General features: G+C 40.6%; 1 protein-coding gene across 1 annotated transcript; it reads right to left on the bottom strand.

The window, feature by feature from the left end:
* Window positions 1-1699: 1699 nt before the first annotated feature.
* Window positions 1700-5980, bottom strand: klf4 (Kruppel-like factor 4). Its single transcript, XM_046066012.1, has 5 exons — window positions 5662-5980; window positions 5429-5540; window positions 3855-4743; window positions 2912-3082; window positions 1700-2447 (listed from the first exon to the last, which is right to left on the bottom strand). The coding sequence occupies exons 1-5, from the start codon at window positions 5664-5666 to the stop codon at window positions 2272-2274; spliced, it is 1353 nt and encodes a 450-aa protein (XP_045921968.1). The 5' UTR covers window positions 5667-5980; the 3' UTR covers window positions 1700-2271.
* Window positions 5981-25613: the final 19633 nt, after the last annotated feature.

The following is a 25613-nucleotide window of genomic DNA, read 5'->3' as shown; positions in this document are numbered from 1 at the left end:
GAATGTAGGCAGAAGTACTTTAGAGTTACAACACAAAATACACTTAGTAAATTATGTGTGCAGTCCCCTCATTACATTATCAATTGATCCTGGTCCTAATTTATTGGCAAGTTTTTGCCAATAGTGAATTTAGTGTTATGTTGCTCTTTAAAGACTATTAAGAATAATTTATTTAATAATACTCCTCATATTTTACAGGTCAGCTCAGGCTTGTTAATAATTCTACAAAAATGTAGAAATGTTCAGTTGAACAATGAAGCTGTGAGGGTGCTTAAACTGAATAAACCTATAGGGGGCAACACAGACCACAACATGTTTTTAAAAGTCAACGCCAAGCTCTTTTTGCCAGCCTGAGTACTTCTAAACCATGAAATGAGTGAATATCAGAGTTGTTGTTTTTTTACTGTGTAGGAAGTAAATGTTGCAACATATAAACTTTCTTTGTATTAACCAGTTCAAGTACATTAGCACAATTGTTTTAACTCCATAAGCAGGAGACTCAGTTGAAATACATTTTTTAAAACCTCATGGCCATTTTATGAATACAAATGTTTCACTTTAAACATAGGCAAATATGGGCTCTTATGTTTAAACCATTTGTTACTATTAACAGTAACTAATTATCAATTTTCTTTAATTCAAAGTCATGTTTTGTGGGGTGTTTTGATGTTGCCATACTGTGCAGTAGAATTGTTTGAACATGGATTGTCTTTTCAGTGTCAGTCAAAATCAGTCACCTGTTGAGTGGACACTAAGGATACAGCTGGATTTCATGAATGCAATTTTACTTTTATAATATTGGCATGTAACTTTTTTTTATAAAATAAGGCATGTAGCTGGATACATTACATAAACACCACATACAATGAGGCATAATGACAGAAACATATTAAGACAATATCTCACTGTAGCATATTTGTGGGTTTTATTCATTCTGTGCACCTGAGAGCTCCGGCGCAGCGGCAGTCAGATTTGGTGTCACCCATGAATGTCAGCCAGTAACTCGGTTGTCCTCCCCATTCTTCCCACTGACAGGTGGAAAGAGAACCCCGTGCATACAGGACATTGTGGGAGTGAACTTTTTTGGAAATCATTTTTAACTGCAACATTGTGTTGGTTTGCCCGCGGCGATCTCAGTATTATCGGGGGCATATTGTGTGTGAGCTGACTGTGAACTATTGCTGCCGTTTAAATGTGCTTCTCCATTACATTGCCAGGGAAATCTACAATTACCTGAACTGCTGATGTTCCAGGAAGCTCTGCTTAACACACATGTAATTTCTTTTTACGGCTACAGTTTACTTCATGGTGTCAACATATTTTTGTTTTTCAATGACATAATGATAATTATGTACATATGGTAGAAGAGTATAAAGGTCATTATAGTTTTCTTATTTCAAATACATTTTATTTTATTATGCTGTAAAATACAAAACAATAACAAAGCATTTTTATTCACAAATGTACAAAATTCAAGATTATATTACATATTTTTGGCTATAAACAAAACATCTTTGTTCAGAGTTCACGCATTCAATACAAAAATATGAATGTCTCATATAAATTATTGCACTTTGCAACTGCAGTGCATTGAAGATTGCCATCACCATTTATAAGTGAAGTGTTCACCTGATTTAAGTCAGATTGTGGAAGAGAGGTTTCTAAGAAACACACAAACAACCATATGGCACTTTTCATAGTTTTCACCCTTTTTATATTTTCCTTAATCTTTGGTACCTTATCTTTTTTTTCTTCTTTTTTAAAAACCTTCAGTCACTGAGCACCATTCTGTATAAATTAATATTGTACCTGAAATGAATGGCATTGCAGGTGAAATGTGTATATAAATATAGATGTTTATTAATACAGTATTTTGAACAGTGTGTTGTTGTTAACAGAGCCTATATTGGCATGTTGCTGGTAGAAGGCCTCTGGAGTTGTTTGTCTGTTGCTCCTGGTTTCCCTGACAAAATGTACATTTCCAGTTAAAAGCTGTTGGCACCTGGTCCTCCAAGTTTTGTCGGTTAAATAAGACAAATTCCAGTTTGGTCCCTTTCATAAAAGTTTACAACCCTGACCGAGAGGTCTCGTCGAGTCGCCTGCACAATGTGCAAAGACGAGATCAGTCTTCAGGGTAATGCTCTTTTTGCCGTGAAGGCCACAGCTTGTCTGGTTGCTTGACAACGGCCTGAAGGCAAGTTATGGTTGTTAAAAAGTGTAGGTCACAAGTTTGTTCTGGGTTCTGCTAACGTTCTTTTGTGTTCTGGAGCCTCACAAGTGTCTCTTCATATGGAGAGCAAGGTGGTCTGACCTTGAGAAGGCCCTGTCACATTTCTGACACTGGAATGGCCGGTGGCCTGTGTGTTTCCTGTAGTGGCGTGTGAGCTCGTCCGAACGTGCAAACTTCCAACCACAGCCCTCCCAGTCGCAGTGGTAAGGCTTCTCCCCTTTGATGGAAACACAATACACACGGAGCAGTTAGTGCTGGCCCTGAGGTTAAACTGGCCCAACCTCCCCCACCTTGAGGAGAAAAGAAGTCCGTCCTGTCCTGCAGCTAGTGTATAAAGGCCAAGCTAATCAGCCTGGGGTTTGTATTTGAGCAGGGATACGTATCAACCTGTTTTACCGCACCTGCCAAACGACTCCCCTCCCCCATCCTGTCTAACCCCCTTTCATGACTCAATAATTCAGTGTGTCGGTACATAATGTGTGACAGACGTGGTTGTTTGGGATAGGAATTAGCTCTGAACAATGAAAACAATATGAAACAACTGTGTTAAACAGTGTTCCAAACAAAAAACACAAAAATACGCTTCTTCTGCATGTGACATCGTTTAATTTAAACCAGATATAAATGGCACAACAAAAAAAAACAATGGCTGACAAAAACATATAACATACAGTTACATACCTGTGTGCGTGCGGTGATGTGCTTTGAGGTGGGAGCTCTTTGTGTACGTTTTCCCACAGCCAACATAGTCACACGTGTGTGTGGCGACTCTCTTCCTCGGCCAGGAGCGCCTACCACGTTTAGGCTTTGGTTCCTCCGGCAAGCAGTCACCACTGGAGATCATGAGGGCCTCTGTGGGGTCAAAAGATAAAAATCATCATCACGTGTATAGTGAAATAATTCTGTGTATAAATTTATCAGATATAACACAGTGTAACGAGGTCACAGGTTCTCATACTTGGCTTGCATGATGGCAGCTCATATTGTATTTTGGAGCTCTGCTAAAGAGAGCGCTTAATCACTTCAGACACATAGGTCGATATACAGTGGAAGCTGCAGAATGTCTCTAATCATTCAGAAATATGTGTTTTTCTGTCATCAGCCCTAAGATGCGATAGAAAACATCAGTCTTCTTAAACTTAAAAGGCTTTTAAAAAGCAAAACAGCATTTTTTTAAAAAGAACTCAAAGGTTTTAGTGTAAAATGTTACCGCAATGAGGCACAACAATAAACACTGATCCTATGAAAACAACAAAATAACTACATTTTGTTTAAAATCTGGCAATGTCTTATATCCATTTTGGCTGGATCTTTAGGAGTAAAAGAGGGTTTGTTGTCCAATGCCATGGGATGTCGGTTTCAGTCCTTTTGAAGTGCTGGTTTTTGGGGTATAATTAAAGCCCTTAAGGTTGTATAAAATGTATTTAAATACACTCTAGACTTTGACTTTGTATTCCTGTTGTCTAATCTCTTCTGTCTTAGTTTTACATGCATGTATGCATTTCCTTTGACTAATGGGCAAAATCTAAATAAAAAGACTTAACACTTAGGTTACAGCAATCAGTTGCCACAGAAAGAGATTACAAGAAACTCTTAACAATGAGAAATAGAAATGTGCTCTAACCTTGGTACTGCATGGAGGATGGCTGAGGGTAAGAGGTGTAGCCCTGCGGGGAGCTATGGAGGTATCCCTGGGGAGGTAGAGTGATCTGAGAGTGAGGGTGCCCCAGAATCTGGTGCTCCCGGCTCAGAGGATGGTCTGGGGAGAGGGAGGAGGATGAGGACAACCTGTTGCCAGTCATGGATCTCCCTCCGCCAGGGAAGCCATGAAGATCTAAGTTGCAGGGGCGCTGCTGCTGGCTCCCTCGGCCCTGGGAGTTTACCCCGGCCAGGTGTAGGTCTATGGGCTGCGAGATGGTGCAGTTACTGGGGTTCTCCTGCTTTATCCGGTGGCATGTAAAGGGCGGTGAGGCAGGTGTAGGAGTTGGGTCTGACGCCGCATTAACGCAGGCCTTGCTTACACTCACGCCTTGGCTGTATTCTCCCATGTCCATTGTTGTCTTGACCACGAACTTGCCGTGGAGGTTGGTGGCATGGAGGTATGCCGGGTCCAGCTCGGGTCTCATGAGCTCTGCCACAAAGCCTCCAGAGGGCGAGACATCACTGATATCTGGGATAGTATAGAGCAGCTCACTGGCGGTGCCCTGAGGGGAGGGGAGAGGGTAAGATGAGGAGAAAGAGCCACGGGAAGGGGACAGGCCCTGGGCAGAGCTGCACGCCATGGCCTCCTCCTCCTCCTGCTGTTGTTGCTGCTGTTGCTGCTGCTGCTGCTGCTGCTGCAGGATGGAGTTAGACAGAATAAAGTCGTAGTCCAAGTCCAAGTCGAGCTCTGTCTCTTTTTTGGACATGCTAGGGCTTGTCGTGCTGGTGGCAGTGGGATGGTCTGGGTCAGAGCAGCTGCTTCCGGTTGGCACACTGGGTCTCTTAAGATGGGACAGCTCCTCCTTCCATCTCTAAAGGAAAGTTACAGAGACATTAATGGCTGTACTCTGCTGCTTGTTTGTATCATGTTATAAGACTCAGACAGTAGACAGTAGCCAAGACACTTGAGTTTGTCCTGTCCTAATTATTAATTAGTGCCTGTTTTGAACAAATTTATATATATATATAAGTCAACGCTTCAGGGAGGAAAGGACCTGTATCTGTAATGTAAAGTGATTATTATGACAGCTCAGCTCTAGAGCTCACTCTGGTGTAGCAAGTGGCACAGAGCGCTTCCTCGAATACAGATTATTCTCATTGGCAAAGAAACTGCACTGGAAAGCATAGGTAGGTAACACAAGCTTAGACTGCCATCAGAAGATTATTGCAATCAATGTGTAGCCAACTGAACGACCAATTATGAATTAATAATGATAATCATAATATAGGGCATCGGGATGTTTTCTGCAGTAGGCCTATCCCATGTGCGCTTCACTGACTTCCTACACGCTAAAAACCTACTGGAGAAGCCTATGTAAACTGGTGCACGCCCCAGTAGAGCGTGGTGTCAAGCCCTGGCGGTGCCCATAATAACACGGGAGAGGCGCGCTGGAAAACAACTAGCCTACACTGTAAATGAACGACACAGGCTACATGTCTTCCCCTCACAGAATCGTTGAATTGCCATTGCGCATGCAATAAGAAGTGACTACTCACTAAATTGGCACTTCCTATGGATTTACTCTTGACCGTGGGGCCGCTGGCAAAGGTGGATATGGATGGCAGAAGAGTCCCACCTAAAGCCATCTCGACGTCATTTGGAGGTTGCCTGAAATTAAACAGAAAATATGGTAAATCCTCGCGGAGCAGCGAGCGCAGTCTGTTATAGTCCATTAAAGTAGGCGTTCATCGGTCAAAGGTTGTTGTTAAAAGTTTCTCAAGGTCCACACCTCATCAATGAGAATCTGTGTGTGGAGTCCTTTCGGCTGCTCTCCGGTGTGACTGCAATGGGTTTGCAGGACTCTCCCCGGGTTTAAAGTTTCTGCTCCACGTCGCGCGTTATACCATATTCCAGGACATGCTGCCGCTGATAGGCGCGCCGGGCAGAAGCAGCCAGACAGGCTGATTTGTTAGCGCTAAAGCAATTTTGAACGGGAAGACAGAGAGGCGACGTGCGGGGGAATCCCTCGCGCCTGTTGCCATGCAGTACAACCGGCAGTCTGAGCTGAGGAACCCGCGTGAGAGGTATCCTTAAATCACTGGAGCAGGACACGCCTTCGTTGCCCCGCAACAAGCACGGAAAAACATTTAGCGCGAGGGAGGGAGCACGTGGGGGGGAGGCTGGGGCGAGCGGGGAGGAGAGACAGAGAGAGAGAGAGAGAGAGAGAGAGAGAGGAAGAGAGAGGTTTGTTTGTATTCATAGCAACGGTACCTATCCTTACTGCTGTTATCCCTGTGAAACGTGGTTGAAGAAGCGCGTTTTTTCAGACGCCACAGACCGCGGCCGAAATGGGAATAACAGTGAATATTAGGTTATTTTGTTATGTCTGGAGGGTCACCTGCAGGCATGGGCATCACATCATGGATGGCCAAAAGCTACACACACTGAGAGGCTACAGATTAGGAGGGCGATGAGTCTGTGTTTTACCACACTTATCAAATAATAACACTTTGTTGTTCACCTGTCATTGCTCCATTTGTTTCCAATTACAGGCTATGGCCTACGTGGGTTTATTGGCAAGTGATAGGCCTTATAGTGTAATGATTATACCCTAGAATTAGGTAATTGTGCAAAGTATTGTGGGTACACGTTCAGTTTATATTACATCATTGGATTGCAATAGGAGCCAACCCCCATGTATGCACTTGCAAAGCAACGTTTTATTATGATTATATCATAATAATATAATTTATATTATTATATCATAATAATATAATTTTTACTTTTACAATTAGTGATATGCTTAATTTAGCGGGCAGCACAAGTAGGCTAATCTATTTTTCTACATTATAGCCTACATGTAAATACAGACAAATTGCATCATGCACATAGGCTATATACATAGCAGACATATAACTTATGCATAGCCAAACTTGTCAAAAATAATTACCCTGAAACACTTATCTTGACACAAATGTCAGACTAATGTGATTTAAGGGAACTTACAGATAGCTGTAATCTGTATAACAATCCATAGCCCAGGCTTCTGTGTGTCTACATTTTATTGTTATGTTTCCTGAAACAGGTTTTTTTTAAAGCAGGCACCCCTAACTAATCCCATCTTTATTAAACAACATTTATTGCAAATAAATAAACTCTTGCCCACAAGCAAAGAAAAGCCCTTTGAAAAAAGTCTTAATTTAACACAACAGTTTAGATATGAAATTTGAGAATTGAAAAGAAATAACCTTACCTGGGAACATTACAATTCTGAGAACTGTTCAGTGTTGAGTTTGAATTGGGTTCAGGCAGTGTTTGCTCAGAGCTAGCGAGCTACCACAAACCTCTCTGTCCAACATAATTAGACACATTGACTCAAGAGTTCAGTGCAAGAGCAAACAAAGCGCCTGCCGCTGATCCTGCTGCATCAGGATCTTGTCCGTTAGGCATGTCAACAAACATGCCATCCCTTCAACACGACACATTTACTGTCATTGTATGTTGGTGTCTTCATTCAAAGTTTTTAAAAGCATGAATGCACCTTGCTTTGGTTGTCAAACAAAAAACGGTGGGAAAAATATAGACTATAATGTCATGATAACTTTGCAAAGAGAAAGTGCATCCTGTTGAGAAACCCATGATTTAATGTTTGATATATTAACAGTAAGTCATTTAATCTAATGTGTCGCCACACTGTAATATGTATATTTTCTTACTTCTCCAATTGCGTGGTGAGACTTGATGGCTAACCCTACGATATTTGCTCTACTTGTTCTTGTAGACCTGCTTCCTACCGCAGGTAGGAGCACAATGGAAGCCATGACATTATAGCCATATTCTTTATGGTGGGAGATAATGGTTTTGTAAACGATCCTGAAAACAAAGGCTTGACTTTGACAACTTTGGTGCTTTGCATTGCAATAACAGAGAAAGGAAGAGTAGAGAAAACAGATAAAGGAGGAGAAGATGACACCACCGTGTGCTTTTCTTGACACAATGAAGTCATGGTGAATTAGTAACTCACACCTAACACTTGTATGGAATATGTTAATGCAACGCTTACAGTCTTAACTGTGAATGTAGTGAGAATATGAAAGTGCAAGCTACAATGCCCTGCCCAGCCACAGTAAATCATTTCAAGTGTTACACAATTGCAGAAGTTGGCATTATGTCAGCGCCATTGGTGACATAACTGCAGAATCCGATGTGGAGATATTGAGGTAATGTTATTGTATCTAACAAGAATGACTGGTGAGTTTAACTCGATACTCAAGATGTGTCACATTTTCCTCCCATCAGCTTCAACAAGTGTCCTGATAATGTTGTTTCCCGTGTGCTTATCAGTGTGGATCAAGTGTGGATGCCAAGACACCTCCTCGAAGAAGCACCTTAGAGATGATTAGTTTTAAATGGTAGCTCAGGTGATGTTCTTGGTTGTGCTAAGAGTTTAGACTGCTTAGAAATTGAGGGTTTTCAAAAGAGTTGCAGAACAGGCCACATACTCTGTGGTAATGCTAATATTTAAATCAAGATCAAACATTTGATAATCCAGTCACACAGTTGTGAACATTGATATTATGTATGTAGAGTGTAACTAAGTCACACACAACTCTTGAGTATTTTCGCTACACCCCCCCCCCCCTACCAAGTGCATGTGGCTGATATGGTTTCCACCGGTGTCCCTCACTTAAGTTTCCCCTCCTGGAAAGCACCCAAGTGAATATGAGTACCAGCGAATCATAACTCCAGATATTGAGGTTTTCAGTGCTCTCTTCCAGATGCTGTTCAGTAATTAAAAAATAGCTTTCATTCTTTCCTTAATTCTGGAAAGCTGAGTCAAGCTTTTTTGATTCTCAGTGCTGCACTTCCCTCCACTCCACCTCACATTAGCTCTAATACAACTATACAAGAAGGAACTTTCTGTTTTTTTCTGTTTTTTCATCCTTTGCAAAGTCAAAGAACCTTTGAGCAGCTCAAGCAATAAGGCACCAACAATACTGTGGCACTGCTGTTTTTGTTTTGTTTTTTGTTTCTTTTTAACAGCAGTATTTTAGTCTCAGACAGAATTTGAAGACTTCCTTGTAGAAAAGAGCTATGTTTAATATTGCAATAAATCAGATGTCATTTCACCTTTTGTCCACTATTTAACTTCTCCTTTCACCTTTACACCAACATCTGTTCAAAGTTCATAAACTACTCACAAATTCTTAAAGAAAACTCAAAAAAATCAACACCATGCTGCTGATCAGGTATTTGAATCTGTGAATTATGATACACACATTAATTTTATTATGGATTAATCATTTATGAAGGAAAAATTGTAGAAAAATGTCCACCAGCCTTCAGCAGAGCTAACGGTGACAACTTGAAATTTTATCCAAACACCCCCCCAAAATAATGCAATTAAAAGTGTGATGTTAAGCAGTGACGTAAACCAGCAAAAATAATGTGATAAAGGATCAAGAAACTGGAAGCAGTGAATGTTGGTCATTTTTGCTTGAAAAGTAACTAAAAGGTTTAAATGATTATCAAAATAGTATAATAATCAATCAGCTAATCAATTAATTGAGTAATTGACTAATTGTTCTATTTCATATCATGTTATTTAATGGCTGCATGTTCAAGTGTACAATTTTAACTATATACTAAAATCTGAAACAGGTGATGGACAACATTCACAGTATTGCAAAGTATGTGGGTTGATTATAATCACTTTAAGCGCCCAATTATTGTCATTATTGTTAGACCTTTCAAAATCCTCTTAGATCAGGAGTGTTGATCTGGGATGACTGACCAGGGCTGCTTGACTTTTTCATTTACAATAATCTAAAACGCTCTGTGATCTGAAAACACCTGATGGATCCAGGCCTGGTGTTCGGCTCAACACAGTTTGTAGGCCCACAGAGTTCACCACACCTGTTACTGTGGTCCAGACATTCACCAGCAAGTAGTGGAGCCTAGTACATAAATCATCACAGTGACAGAAATTAGCTCTGGTCATTTTCATGACAAAATAGGGCTACTATGCTAACAGATGGGGCTACTTGACAGTTCTGCTGTGTGATGGTATGCATATGGATGAGGTCTGAGTCAGCGGGGGCTGTTTGTTTGGACAATCCCAGCCAAGCCTCTATAGCTGGACAGAGCTGTGGTCAAGCTGGGACATAACCAACCAACACAGAGCTTTTATCACGTCACATAATTTAGTGGTGGGCTTCCACAGGGATAGGAAAATGTGGTTGAGGTATGGGGTGGTGGTCATGGTCATGTTGCAGGGCTTGTGTAAAGTGAAATGGGTTTAGAAGAGGAAGCAGGGAGAGGGAAAAGTCAGCAAGAAAGAGACTGAGAGGGAGGAGAGAGCTCCTGCCGGGCGGCAGGCTGTCCAGCCTTTGCCTGCCCTGGGATTCCTCGGCAGCCTTAAATATGCCAGTTATTTTTATCCAGCGACGTAACAGAGCCCAGCGCCGGCCCCCTCTGTTACAATATTTCCTTTCTGTCAGGAGGGGAAATGGAGGGGAGCCACACTTCCTGGTCACATGATGCAGCCCAGGCAGCCGAATAAGAGACATACAACAGGGGAAGCGGTGAAGAGTGAATGAGGGGAGACGAGGGAGCTTTGTTGGCAGCCTCATACCCACACATTCATTCAGCACCTCCTGACTCCAAAGTTTAACCCCCTCAGCTGGCCAGATAAGGCAGTCTGTTGGTTAGACGTTAGAAGCCAAAAAGGACCCAAACAGAGATTGGCGTTCGTGAGCTGCGGAGGAAATGAGAGTGTGGTACAGCACATCAGCAGACGGAGGGGGGGGGGGGGGGTGTTGCTGTGACGTCAGACCAAGGACCCGCCAGGATTAGAAGCCTCTAAAAAGAAAAGGCCTGGGCCTGGGCTGTCAGAGCTGGAGAAAATGTGTTTCTCTGTTTGTCTGACATGGGAGAATCAGGGACTTCCCATGAGCTCACCTTGTTGACATACAGAGAACTTGGACTGGTTCATGTCTCAATCTGCACTAACCTCACTACCAGCCTCACATCATAGACTGTGATGTTTGATTTGTATTGTTTCACATCCACAGAGGACAGATGTCATTTAAATGGATGTGCATACAGAATATTTAAACCGAAATTTCAAATACACATAAAATCATTGGTTGTTTGTCTAATATACACAAGCTAAAAATCACATAGTAAAATATAGTATGCTCTACTCTGTCTCATTTTAAACTTGCATGTTACTATTTGTTACTGATTGTTAATGATTGTGCATCCATTGCTGTTTTAAGTGTCATATACACAGATATTAAGGTTACAGTGGGTCAAAATAGCACACAATTTCAATTTGGTTAAAAAACCCAAGAGTAGTATTAAAAATGAACACTGAGTCAAAACAACTCACTGTTTTGTGTGGTTTTCTACCCATGGGTATTAGGTTAAGTTAATCCAGTATTGTGTCAGTGCAATATTGATCCATGCTGGGTAGATTTAAATTTTCAGTGTGCAGTATATTTGATGTTGAAACCATTTAAATAGTGGTGCATTGCTATGACACTAATAGAGTCAAAGTTTAGATAAACTTATTGAAAGGAGAAAGCGGGATTCACATTTAGGGCTGATTCAGATAGAAAGTGCATTTCTGAATCCATGGAATGTCAGACTGAACTATAATGCATTTGTGAAATGCTTACTGATAATAAGAATAGGAATAAAGATAAGTAAAGAAAATTTCAGTCTCCTTATGGCAAAGATAACAAAAACGGGGATTTATTCATCTCGTATCATTCCTTACTTTAATGGATTATAACATATCATGTATGGAAATCATTTGCAGATGTTCGGGTTCAAGGTGAGACCAAACTTTTCTATGGAGGTCAGTTTTTGAGCCATGACAAAGGCCAAAATGTAGCCTGTAACAGACTAGTTCTGTGTCTTAATTTAGATACTTATGTGTATATACATTGTGTACATTTACATAGTGCGTGAATTTTGAAAAGTTACTGTTTTCTCGGAAATGACGATCACAACATTTGACAGCTTATTCTTATCATTGTTATTTTTAATGGCGAATTGCAACCAAACAGAACATTACTGCCAAATTAACCCAGCGTTCCACACTCAACCTTACCGTTATGAGTGCACTATCCGGGTACTCATAGTACTCATAGTGTCTGTCATAGCAATTGTATGGAAGAACCCAAATTGAGATAATATAGCAAGGCGATTGCCCGGAAATGCCTTTTGCTATATGGAACGCATTTTGTAAAATGGCAAACACTGCTGAAAAGACAAAAGTCTAAGTTCAGTTAATAAAATTTTTCAAAAAAGCTAACAAAAATACCTGTGAATCAAGGTAGCCACGAGAGATCCTTGAGCATACTGTCATAAATGTGTAGCCCACACGCGGCCAGATACACACATGTGCACGCACACACACAACCAAATGCAAGATCATAATAACCTAAACCATAGTTGTGTGTAGGTTTAGGAATGGATATATAATCAGAGATTGTGACTGTTAATTTTGGACTTAAACAAGGCAGTTTCCTTTATGAAAAAGATACTGTGTGTACTATCCATCCACTTAATTCCTATGGTACTTTAATCACATTTATAAACACTTCTTCATATATGGGTCATCTAAGGTTGAATACTAGTCAGCAGCATCTGTCATCTATAAAAGAGAACTGGCAACTAGCTCTGAATAGAGTTTTCAAAGTTTCAACACAATAGGAGACAAATAACTAAACACCAAGGAAGCCAAGTCATCTGTGCCTAAAGTGCAGGTGCAGAAATAAAATGGGAATAATCTCAGAAGTCAGTAATAACATGTGGTAAACACAGGCAAACTGCAACGGAAAACAAGTACCGATACAAGCTGAAGATGGCCAACAGGGATCCAGTATGTTGAAAATGTGTAGTACTTTGTTCCATATAGTTCAGCTAATCAGCAACTTAATATTACCCACATCTGTGGCAATGTTAGGAATCATTTTTGTCATGTGATTTATCTTAAAATGTTGCCACTATTTTGTCATTTTGTCACCCCGTATCTGTGACTTATAAAATATATCCCACAGGAACATGAGCTGAAGGACAATCTAATTTAACAAGAACCTTTTCAGTCATGCTTGTACCATAAAAGCCAAGTGTATAGGCTGTCAGTAAACCAAGACCACATCTTTACAATGTTATAGAGGTTCTTATAGAAACATATGAGTATTAAAGTTTTTTTTTGTATTTCCCCATATGAGTCTGTATCAGACCCCTTGCTGCACAGCAATTATGGCAATCACCAGCATTCTTAAACCTTCAAGAGCGCTCTGGCATTGATTCAGAGTCAGCTAATAGGTCGTCTATGCTCTGAATTCACTGCTGTTAAACTGTGGCTGTCACATTTTCACAACACTTGATTAAATCTTTATGTTTGTGAGGCATGTTGGAATTTTAGATGTGATGTGATAAAGTCTCGGTGGTTCAATGACTTGGACTTGTAGCCGAGAGTTTGTGATTTACAGAGCTTTGAGCCTGCACTTGGAATTTTAATTATCTGTAATGTAAATGTTGAGCTCTACAACAGATTTAGTTGAAGCCTAAATACTTTAAATGCATAGCTTTTACAGTGAAAACTACCAAATAGCCTAAACATAATCTGCTGATGCGCTCCAGACTGGCTGCAGATAAAGTGTTTGGCATTAAAATATGCCGAAATTCACGTGGTAATTGTTGTCAGACTTCAGGGTAGTAGGCCTCTGCGTTCCTGAGAAGGTGTGGACTCTCCTGTTTTCCCTCTGGGAACGGTTGGGAATGTGTGACCTTTTCCACAGATTGCCATTTTTCAGGCCCTGGATTGACACTCTGGAAACATGACTGCAATTGGTGCAACCATTCAGAGATTTAAAGTGACAATAATTATCCTGAATATCAGCACGTAGGCGCTGCAGAATGATCCATGGTTTGTAGGAGAGAGGAGACAGTCCTGTTGGGAAACTCCCGTCGCTAAAAGCAGGGAACTCCTAATAAATTCGCTGTGAAATATGAGAGGAGAATCATAAATGTCACCACTGTTTCTCCAAAGCTCCCTATGGGATGAACTTTAATATTCAAGCATAAATCTGGGAGTTAGATGGCAAAACTTTGGAAGAGTTGAATAAAAGAGGAAGGTTATGAAGAACTAAAGGGGAGAGACATGGAAAATTACAGTCAGAAAAATAATTAAAAGTTCAAAGTAGAACTTATTTCTAGCTTTTTTCTCAGTCAGTACCATTAGTTTTCCTTCCTCAGTGCACTTTATCTGTATGTATGTATGTATATATATATATATATATATATATATATATATATATATCCCCACTAATAGGCAAACAACTTTTATGGCCAAATTTTTAAGCTGTGTGCCCAAATGAAATCAGAAATGGCACATTGTGGTAACCTTAATCAAACTACAAATCATTTCAGACTGATCATCCCCGCTGGAATGCTGAGGAAAGAACAATACTTGACAGGCCCAATTTAAGTGATAGCTTCTCCAGTCTGACGTTTTATTGACATCATGCTGAGTCTAATTGAGGAGGGGGGTTTCAGTAACTCAAACCAGATGGGCCACCAGCTCATGAACTAACAGCCCCTCTTCCTCCACCCCTTCTCACTCACTGTCTCTCGCTCTCTCTCTTGCCTACGCTCAGAGCTATTTTGGCTCAATGAAATACTTAACTATGAAATAAAATGTCATAAAACTGACCTATTTGGTCAAATTTATTTTGATTGTAGGAATCTGACACCATGCCATTTATCATAAAGACACTCAAAGCTGGCAGGGGAAAGTTAGTGGTGAAAGTATTATCTTTACATGCCGAAATTCATGGATTGTATATAAAATTTTCTTTTGAGGATGGACTAATGAGCCCCTTTGAAGGAATAGTTTCACACAACAAAATCCACGGATCAGTACCTCTAAAGTTTACTAATTAACATGATATGTTGTTTAGTTTAATCTGTACAAAAACCAAAGTGTAGAAACGTGTTGGAAAAAAATGTGCTGGACTCTTTCATGGAGCGGTTGCTAAGCATAGAAAGTGCAACGTGTTAATTAGTGAGCTTTAGAGGTGGGTTTTGTTTCCTTGGACAGAGCCAGGCTAGCAGTTTGCCCCTGTTTCCAGTCTTTATGCTAAGCTAAGCCAAGCGGCTTCTGGCTCCAGCCACAAATTTAGCACACAGAAATGAGAATGGTCTTAATCTTCTCTGCAGGAAAGTAAAAAGCATATTTCCAAAAATGTCAAACTTTTCCTTTGAGCCCAAGGTATAATTTCAATACACAACTCTAACATAACATATGTGCACACACATATACAGAGAGAGCGAGAGAGAGGGAAATACTACACAGGCTGTTCATTAGACACATGGATTTAATGAGTCTGAAAAGAAAACTGGCTGTTAGAAGTGAACTAAATTAGTAGTTTCACATGGATTTCTTTAGAACCAAAATGGGAAATTTGCCACATCAGCAAAACACTCTTCATTTGCGGGCATTTTTGAAAAGACATCAGAGACTTTTTGATTTCATACCAACTGCGATCAATAGTGCACTTTGAAGGCATTAAAGTAATTTCGAGAACTGTTAATGACATTCATGATGCAGCTTGTAGGCTAGGGTACTGTAATCAAATAGGCTTGAGAGAAAAAAATAACACTGTAGTTCTAAAGAATTACATTAGGACTCCCCGGCAAAACCTTTCACATAAATGGCCATAAACATGACAAAAGCATGGTAATCGTTAAAGCTTGGCCATCGGTGGAAATACATGTAAGTCTGTTTTAGCACTCTGAATAGTGTGTTTCTTGCCCACAGCTTTTATTGATCTTTGGTGGGAGTAAATTGTGGAAAGATGGACTGGAAGAGAAGTAGAATAAAAATAATTCATCATAATTTTATTGGAAAAAGCACTGAAACTGATCAACGCTTGATCCCTGTCACATCAGTTGCCTCATGTATCAGCTACTGGCACAGCAACACTGTTCTATGTACATGATACTGATAGAGCCAGAGTTTTGGAGCTTTGGCTAACAGTGAGCAGTCACTACAGCAGAACAACAAATATTGGACCTTATTAAAACCAAGTTTGCTCTTTTGAGAGATGAACAAATAAATTATTAAACCACAAATGTATTTGCGGTGACTTAAGTGAATTTTATTTCTCCGTCTGCTTTTGTATTTTCATGCAAAGGTCACTTATATTCATTGTGACTTGAAGTATGTCTGTTTAATGGCCTATTTGCCATTGGAGGAGAGTCATTCAACTATGACTCTTTTTATCAGAGCAGACTGGATACTAGCCCAAAACTCCTCAAATCCCAGAACTAAATATGCAACTGGTGCCCCAAAACTTGCATGAAAAGGCAGGTAATCAGACATCATTGCTGACATACGTCAGTTTAGGGAGCATGGTGAGATGGTGGATGAGACAGTGTAAAAAAGTTTGGTCATTGCCTCCACAGGCTACAGTATTTAAAGCATAATTTGCTGCAAAGTTGCCATTTTCCTGTGTGAACACGCAAAAATGGAACCTAAATAGATGCCAGTTTTGTTGAATCCAATGCTTCTCCAATTGTTTTTTAACATTACATTTCTAACCTTTTCTCACTTTACTATAACATGAATGCTTTGCAGGCTTTTTCAACAATACCTCAAGCAACCAGAACTTTTCACAGAACTGTGTGACTCACGCAGAGGTTGTGTTTGTAACTATGTGACCTCGTTGCCCTGCGTAGGTTTATGGACCTTACAGCCAGAGTGGATGCTCTCCAGCTTGTTGACGGTGTGAGAGTGTGTGTGGACTTATTCCACTACCCCAGAATGCCAAGCTACAGTATGTATGCCTGCTCACATACATGGCAGACGTGAGCGAGCTACATCTGTACCAGGGAAAATGTGATGCATGCATATTATGGAAATCCAAAAAAAGCCAGTAAGATGTGGGAATACAAACACCATGTAAGGATATGCGTGCACACATTCACTCATACACAGGTCTACTCCAAATGCTGAGGGAAAAATACAAGTTTTTGTTTGTCTTGGAGGCTTCAGCACTGCATTCGTGTACAGCAAGAAAAAGTAATTTTGCTGTTTAAAGCACACCCATGTTAACAATAAAGGCCCTATTCAGTTGGCCTTGTATTTTTGTTCTCTTCTTAAATGAGTAAGGGGCTTCTTTCCTGCATAGAGCAAACAAGTGCATGAGCTGACTCCACAGTGTGCAGGATGATGTGAAGAGAAGAACAACCAATAGTGTGTTTGCCTGTTGTGACTGAGGTTTCATTGGGGCTAAAAGGTTGTGTTGGTGCGCTCATGCATACCCTGGAGCTATGAGTATCCTCATTTCCTCATTCGGCATGCCTATGTACTTGTGTGACTGAAATAGACACATCAATAGAGGAACAGTGTATTTTAAAGAAGATTATAGTTTAGTGTGTTATTTTCTTTCCATAAAGCTATTTTTGGAGCAACCCACCTCTGTTTTCACTCTAGGTTAAAGACTGATGACAGATGATTCTGAACATTACCATGTTGTAATACTTTTTATTTGGGTAGATGCTTTGCAAATCTTTGTCGTTATTCAAAGAGTTAAAATAAATGTACTTTTTATTACAGCTTCTTATTGCGTACTTGTCTTATTTTCATAGCTTTGGCCAACTCCTTTTTGTAATAAAATTGTAGTCATAAAGTTATTTGCTGAGATATGGGAATGTACACCGTCTCTAACAGATTGAGTGTCTAAAACCCTGCTAGTGGCTCTGTGAGGCTGTTCTAAATCATGACATCAGCATGCTAACATACATACAGTGACAATGCAAACATGCTGGTGTTAAGCAGGTATAACATTTGTGTCATTAACCGTCTTTGTCTAGCATGGTAGTACGCTAACTTTAGCTTGTTAGCATGAGACAAAAAGTAGCCTACAGCTGAGGCATGTAATTAATTTTGCAGGTATTTGGTCATGGCCTGACGATTGTGCAAGATGAAAAGTCAGATGATCACCAAAGTGATTACAGTTCTTCCTCTGGGGACCGTGATGTCATGCCAATCCATCAAATAGTTGTTGAGATATCTTGCTTCTTCTGTACTTTCACTTGCTATTTTGAGTACACAGATGCACAGACAATTAAATAGTAGAAAGGGAGGGACCATGAACCTATTCTCAAACTTGTAAAAATGGCTGCATAGGAAGCAAGCAGGCAAGGAAAAGCATGTTCATTTTTATTCATTTTACATGGAAGTGTACTAATGGAAGTATCCAATATGAGACAGCTTCAGTCTGCACCAAAGTGCTGTAACAACCGGCCGACAGACTACTAGCCACTAGCCATGCAGCTAGCATGACTAAAAAGAAAATAAATGGGCAAGAAACACAGTGGTTTTGCATAATGGTTAGTGAAACTCTTTTGGAAGAGAAAATATAGGCCAAGTGTAAAATTATAGCCCTAACTGTCCATTGCTAACATCCAACACAGTTTACAGGCCAGCTTCCTGCTTCATGACCTACTGTAGGCTAGCCTGCTTGCAGTACTTACAACATTCAGTTTTCCTGTGCCATATGGATTTTTACCACCATTTGAAGTAAGCTAACTTATGTTTTACTTCCACTAAAGTGCTAAAGTGGTTTAGATAATCTGTCTTGTCTGGTGTCCACTACCTGTCTGATGCTCTAACCATTTCTGAATTCATTGTAGTCTAGTTGTCAGTTTTCCCAGATCTCAGTGATTATTTTGGTCAGTACAATGTTATAATAGAAATTCAAAACTATGAAAATAAGACCCAAGTTGTAATAAACCATAATTATCCTTTAATGTAAAGCACACAGAAAGTATTATTTATGTGGAGTGTGGATTAGATTAAAATATTATCTCTTCCAAATACCACATTTATTTTTTCCTCTTTCTCCTGTCAACTTTCTGTCTTCTATCTACTGCCTCTTGATTTTTTCAGTACAGTAATGTGCATGCATACCCCTCACCAACACATCCACAACAACTTACCCTGCGTTCCATAACAAAGACTCCAGATTGCTTAACTGTCTGTCAAACCAGTTTTTTTTTTTTCTCCTCACTATGTTAATGCCTCACCACAAAGTTGCAGAGGGAAGGAGGACCCTCTCCTCCCCGTGACTCACTCTTATACGTGCGTAAGCAGGCACTGCAGACCAGAGAGTAGTATTCCATTACGCTTACCATTATTAATGTCTTCATCTTAATCATCATCGCTGTTGTCATACTGTTAGCCAGGCAGGTTTAAATGACTGCAATGTTCAACATCAGAGAGCAACTCACGGTGGCAGCCAGCCATAGATCATAAAGTAGATAATACAACTCCCTAGAAATGTTAAGCTGTTTTGTTTCTTTTTTCTTTCAGTGTAGCATGTTTTTTTCACTGTGAGACAGGAGTGCGGAGCCCGAAACTAAAATGGCAAAACAGAAGAAAAAAACAAATGGGGGGGGGGCAGGTGTAAGATTGAAAGAACAGAGAGGCAGAAGGAAAGCAAACACACGAAGAGAAAAGAGGCATGAGGAGGGAGGAAAAGGGGACAACTGAAGTGGGGAGAAAGTTGAGAGTGACAAAAGCAGGTGTTGGGGACGTATTAACACAACTCTGGGTCAAAGAAAGATCATTGTCAAGGGGGTTTTCCATTGAGCTGAGGGTCTCTGTAGTATTATGTCACTCTTACAGCCCCATTAAGCCATAATGAGGGTGTTGCCTGAATTATAATGTCACAGTGGACACTGCCAGCAATACTATTACACTTGGCTTCACAAAGTATTAAAGCAGTCACTGTATCAGCTTGTCCAAATGACAATATACAAGCTAGCTCTGGTAATGTTCTGAAATTGAGAAAAAAACAAGAACAGGAATTTAAAAATTTGACTCCGGCTTGGATCCAAGTGTGGTACCGTCCATTGTCGGGACATGTTCAGGGAGCATGGAGGCACAGAAACCACGTCAGATGTCATCATGAGAGAGAAGCTGGGGCACCAGGCCAGAGAGTAAATATTCTGTGCGTGCTGATCTGGTGTACACACCCTCTGCCCACAGATAGGAGCAGCCCTTTATCTTAAACTGTACACACAGTGGCTCAGTAAGAGTGACGGGACAGAAAAATAGCAGCACTGAGCAGTGAGGGAATGCTGATCGGCGTCTTCAGTGCGTATGGAAAATATCAACAATTAATGATATGGTAAAGGTGCAATATATTACTTGCTTAAATCATAGTGAAAATTAATAGTTAGACTCATATATGTGATACGCTGTGCCCACATTATTCATACTGTCTATGGTGCTCCTCTTATTTCAGTTTAGGTGCAGTGATTTTAGCTGTTTGCTCACACATTGCTGAATGATTTTAGGATCCCTGTAAAGACTCTCATTTACAAGTATGGAAATATGGCAAAGCAAAACCGCCAAGCGAAAGAGATGAAAACCCTCCACTCACACATTAACCTTGTATATTAAAATAAATGTTAAATGGTTTGACCACTTGTCATTCCTAACCTAAATGCTGTGATAGCTTTCTCTCTGTTGCTATAATGTGTCTCATTCAGCTTCATTTCAAAAGGTGCCCTTTTTCTGAGGACCATGCCGCGGGCCACAAAATGTGAGAAACAGAGACAGTTTTTGTCACTGACTGGAGCAATTTGATGCTTATCACCAATTCTGTGCGCCACTGGGTCTCCACTGCATGTTATGACCATCTACAGCACAAAATGTTTTAGTTTTTGAAATTGGAAGTGTTAAAGTGGACCATAGAACGCTAGCTTCATCTCATAGTTCATCAGATAAGGCTGCAGACCACAAAATGCAGTGACAAAATGCACCTGAGGAGCTTCTCAAAGAGCGCTTTTGAAACTTTGTCCCCCTCACTGTCTAAACAAAACTAATGACTGTGCTCAGAGCTAAGGTCCATTTCTGAAATACACACAAGCATGTAATTATTTGTAGTTAATTGGCTAGCACAGCGCAGCGGTACAAGTGCGTGGTCATTACATAAACATTTCCTGTTTGAGTTCACTGATGCTTTGATTGATAAGCACAAAGACACCGTTTTAAATCATCAGAGATCGCAAGCACCAATCCAACATTAGAGAAGTTCCATGGTGAGGGTGAGTTGTGCGAGTGAGTCATAATTTGCTCATCTAGAACTGTTGAAGTCCAGTTGAAATTAGTACAAGACAGAATTATGCTTTTTGTGGCAGACAGTTCTGTTCAATGAAATGAACTAGGTTGTGCTACGGGATGTCTGAGTCCCAAATGGCCACGCTTGAAGGCAGGGCAAAAAGCCTGCCATCATAGCTGCGCCACACTCCCTCACTGATCTCTCTTCAGGAACTCTGTATCTTTTGTGTGGCTTTGTTGTCTTGATAGAATCATACAATAATGTGGATAACGGTGCACACTTTCAATAGGCTGCTCTCGAAGGTATTCCTGGTGTTGCGCTTGGCTGCACACATGAAAAGTAATTGTGAATCCATCCAATTGTCCAGATGTAAAAAAAAAACAAAAAACAAGTCAACCTCATGGTGACACCAGAGAAAAGTCTGGGAATCAGGATACATTATCTGGTGGCCTAAACCTGAAATGGTGACAATGGATATCTCCCACCAAAGGCCACCAATGTAATGAGGGTCCATCCTCTCAGCACCATGAATGTCTGTACCAAATTCTATCACAATCCATCAAGAATTGTTGAGATATTTCATACTAACAAAAATGTCAAGTTCCTGGTGGCGCTAGAGGAAAAGTCAGTCCAGCCCAAAGTGGTGGACAGACTTCATTGCCATCCCTAGAGCCACGCCGCTAGCATGGCTAAATGTGAAAAAGAGAGCTTGGGAGAGATGTTCAAATCCTGCCATCTTTCTTACCTTGACATACATTGACTGTCTCTGCATGAAGATGACGTGCTTGTCGGATTGTTAGTTTCAGAAAGAGGGTTTCAGAAACAGTTAAATGATCCAACAAGAAGTTTGTTTGAAGCAAATATATGACAAATGACATATTTGTAAAACCAAAAAAGGCCCAGCCAACATTATATTTACATGTCATTGATCTAATGCAACCCATTACAATAGCTCTTTGATAAATGCTAACTTTGTAATGCATATAATTTTCACGTTTTTTGATACAGTGTCAGATGGTCAACTTAATGGAATTTTTGTTGTGTTGAATTAGGACATAATAACAGTCTCAGTGTTATTGTTTCCACCCACTGTATGTGCGCCTTCTGTAACAGGAGCATGACTTAACTTCAGACTCAGACCTACTTTCACTACATCACAGGATGCACACAGGAAGGGAGGAACGGGCTGGAGCTTGAGCCTGGCTGGAGAGGAGTAGCCAGGCATAATGTCGGTCACAGGATGATGACCTCATAACATACTGCCTTCAACCTGTAGTTGCACCGCAAGCCCAGCGCCACCCGTGTTGGCGAGGAAGCGCTGGGGACAGACAGATCCCCCCCTCCTGCCCCCAGGCCGGGTGGAGAGACAGGCCAGAGCTTAGATCTGATTTCGCAGGAAGGAAAGGAGGAGGGAGGGGAGCGTTGGATAAGAGCGCTGCCGTTGCTTTATTTTATCCTTTCTCCCTCTTAACTGTGACCCAGGCCTGTGTTATGAATACCACAGAGGTGGAGTTATTACACATACAAAGCCGAGCCAGGTCTAATCTTGTGACTATTCTGTTCAGTAACAATACAGGGTTACTTTTACTGGGGCCACAATTCAGATAAGTGTAGTTCAAGAGAAACAAAATGAAGCAAAAGTTATGTAACGTCCTGAGCGGCTGCTGCCACTTCAGGCTGATTAAAGTGCTTTATTGATTGGGAAATTTTTACATTCCTAAATTCACCTCAAAGAACTTTCACTTTCTGTTGCTGTCATTTAGTGAGCTTCTTCTTCACTGGCTAGCAGGTGATTTTGAAGTGTTTGTCTGTTTGTCTGCCCTGGGCCAAGGGGCGCCTCAGTCTAGCCATAAAAAGACATTCACTATAACAGGACGCTCCTGTCAGCTGGAGGGATACATACAAGAAGGGGCCGGCAACGATCAAGGAATGTGCACATACCCAAAATGCTTGCTCGTGCTCACAAATACAAGCACATGTACCTGCTGAATAACTTTCTATCTGTGTACACCCATTGATGCTTACGAACACACCTCAAATGGTGTCCCTGCCCACTCTAAATCCCCTCCCTCCTTCATCTGCCATGACGTGGCACTTCAACACTAGACAACACAAAATCTCTCCACCCACCAGAGGACGTGGAGCCCTGTTCCAGAGTTTTGACACTGCACTGGCAGAGGAAGTGGACCCACGCCCTGCTGAACCATTGCCAACATCGCTACCTGTCGGCCTGGCCTGTCAGTGTAACAGTCAGACAGTCATCTCCCAGCCCTGAAGCATGTTTGTTGATAGCAGGGCTTGACATTAAGTTTTTTGCTCAGCAGCCAGTTTACCAAGGTTGCCATATATTTATATTTATATTCGCTCATAATTCAGTCCCAGCACACCACAGAGCATCTCTCTTGCCGTGCTGCCGACAACAGCATCACCACCAGAGCACAGAGCTTCGGAGGAGCCATCAGATTGGAGTCACACTGCCCTGCCTTACGCTGTCTGGGTCACGCTGCTCTCCATTTCTATCACTCTACTCCGTTTCCATCATAATTAGATTGTTGGTTTTTGGTTGTTACAAAATCGTATTGCTCTTGATCTCTTATTGGCAGCTATTGGTGGAACTCGTAAGGTTATTAGTACTGAATGTTGTTCCCTCATTTTAAGACTCGGCTATCACGCTGTTGCTCCTGCATTCCTGTGTTTACAATGACACAGCTAAAAAACAAAAATGCATCGATTCGACTGACAAAATGCAAGACGACTCGGGGTCTTCTCGACTGATGACTTGAATCATCGACTTTTAGGGGGCGGCACAATGAGTGCCACCCATCAAAGTGGCTAGTAAGAGTGACAGTGTTACACGCCGCTGCCAGATTCTAGCAGCATTTGGCATTTGGGTGCTAATGTCAAGCCCTGGTGGGTAGTTTTAAGTTAAGTTAAGCTACCAAATGTAAACCTAAATATGTACATAAACTTCATAATGTATGTAACTTAAGTTACCTTAAGTTACTGGATGTTGCGTATTTATGCTAACTTGACTGGACGCAGCATATTTATTGTTCTTACCTTCCCCCCAAGAGGGTGTGTATAAATATTCCTACAATGTTCACTGACTATGGATGTGAACACCCTAAACACCCTTCACACTGAATTGAAATCCTTTCATCATTGTTTCATTTCATATCTAAATGCTGGAGTAAAGTCAAAACAATGAGAGGAATTTCACTGTCCAAATACTTACAAACTGGACTGTATAAGTAAATCTGTATGTTGACCGTAACATATCAGTTTTGGTGTAAGCCAATACCATACATCTAATTTCGTTTGTCTGCAAAGACACACATTGAAGAGCTGTGTCAAGCTTTTCTCATCTAATCTTTTATCATTCTGCTGAGGTCCGTTGCTTAAGTGGACCATGCAAACATTGGCAGAGTAACTTTTCTTTCTTCATCTTTGACTCCCAACTACTAAAGCTGGGCTTATAAAAGTAAATTACATGTCTATAAACTAACCTCCTGGGTTTGTGGGGCCATATTTGAAGTTGCGTCATAGCAGCAAAACAAACTCTAGATTATGTACACAGTCATGGTACGCTCTGCTCAGCCGCTGTAGTTATTAAGATATATTATATATATTTATACCTTTCAAGAAATCTCACTCACTGGTTCATGATTCTTTTTGTGTGATTGATAATTGTTTCATCTGTCTGAAAAAAAAAACAACTTTCTTCTAACATACAGGAGGTCAAACACAAACACAATGATGTACGTATAGAATCAAGCTATGAAGCCATTGCTTCAGTCTTCATCTTCTCATTCATTGCTTTATTCCGCTTTTGACATTTATGTCTTATTTTGTGAATGGTTAAGCCACAAAATAAAGCTGTTTTCAGTATTGAATCTCATTAAATCTCTTTTTCCAGTTAAGTTCCATTGTGTAAGATTTAGGGGAATTATTGTCAGAATATGGCAGAAATGGAATATAATAAGTAGTAAAAGTATTTTCTTAATATTATACAATCACCAGACAATAATTATGGTTGTCTTTTTGTTACCTTAGAATGGGCCCTTTATATCTACAGAGAAAGCGGGCCCTCTTCCACGGCCCTTCAGGTTTTGCGGCCACCATAGTTTCTCCTACGCGCTTGGAAGAGGAGGGTGTAATGAGGGGTATTCAGTTGGTTGCAACCTCACCGCTAAATCCTAAACACTGGACTTTTTGACCAAAATAAAGAACAATTCAAATCAACAAAAACTGTGCTTAAAGGATTTAAGCATCTAAAAAAATAAAATATCTAGTCATTCCCATGTTGATCACAATGGTGAAATTCATACAGCCATTGAATTAACTGAATACACAGTTTGTTAACCTCCCTACCAAACAACATATTTCTGATACTTGCAACTTCAAACTTTTCAAGTAAATATAAAATTAAGGAATTTGAGTACACAGTTTGGTAGTTAGTTAGCCAGTTTCAGCTCTGACAATAAAAACAAGAAGACAACAGCAAGTTTTGTCTGCACACAAGACACCGCCAGACCACTGGTAAATAAATGTCTCCTGGACTAACTGCTTTAACAACTTTTCAATCTCT

The sequence above is a fragment of the Micropterus dolomieu genome, linkage group LG13 (assembly GCF_021292245.1).
Source record: "Micropterus dolomieu isolate WLL.071019.BEF.003 ecotype Adirondacks linkage group LG13, ASM2129224v1, whole genome shotgun sequence".
Taxonomy (NCBI): Eukaryota; Metazoa; Chordata; class Actinopteri; order Centrarchiformes; family Centrarchidae; genus Micropterus; species Micropterus dolomieu.
This window is presented reverse-complemented; position numbering and strand designations above follow the sequence as displayed.

Coding starts and splice junctions, on each gene's coding strand:
- klf4 (XM_046066012.1), bottom strand. Junction 4,744..5,428: donor CCATAGGAAGTGCCAATTTA/GTGAGTAGTCAC, acceptor ACTTTCCTTTAG/AGATGGAAGGAGGAGCTGTC. Junction 2,448..2,911: donor ACATCACCGCACGCACACAG/GTATGTAACTGT, acceptor TTTCCATCAAAG/GGGAGAAGCCTTACCACTGC.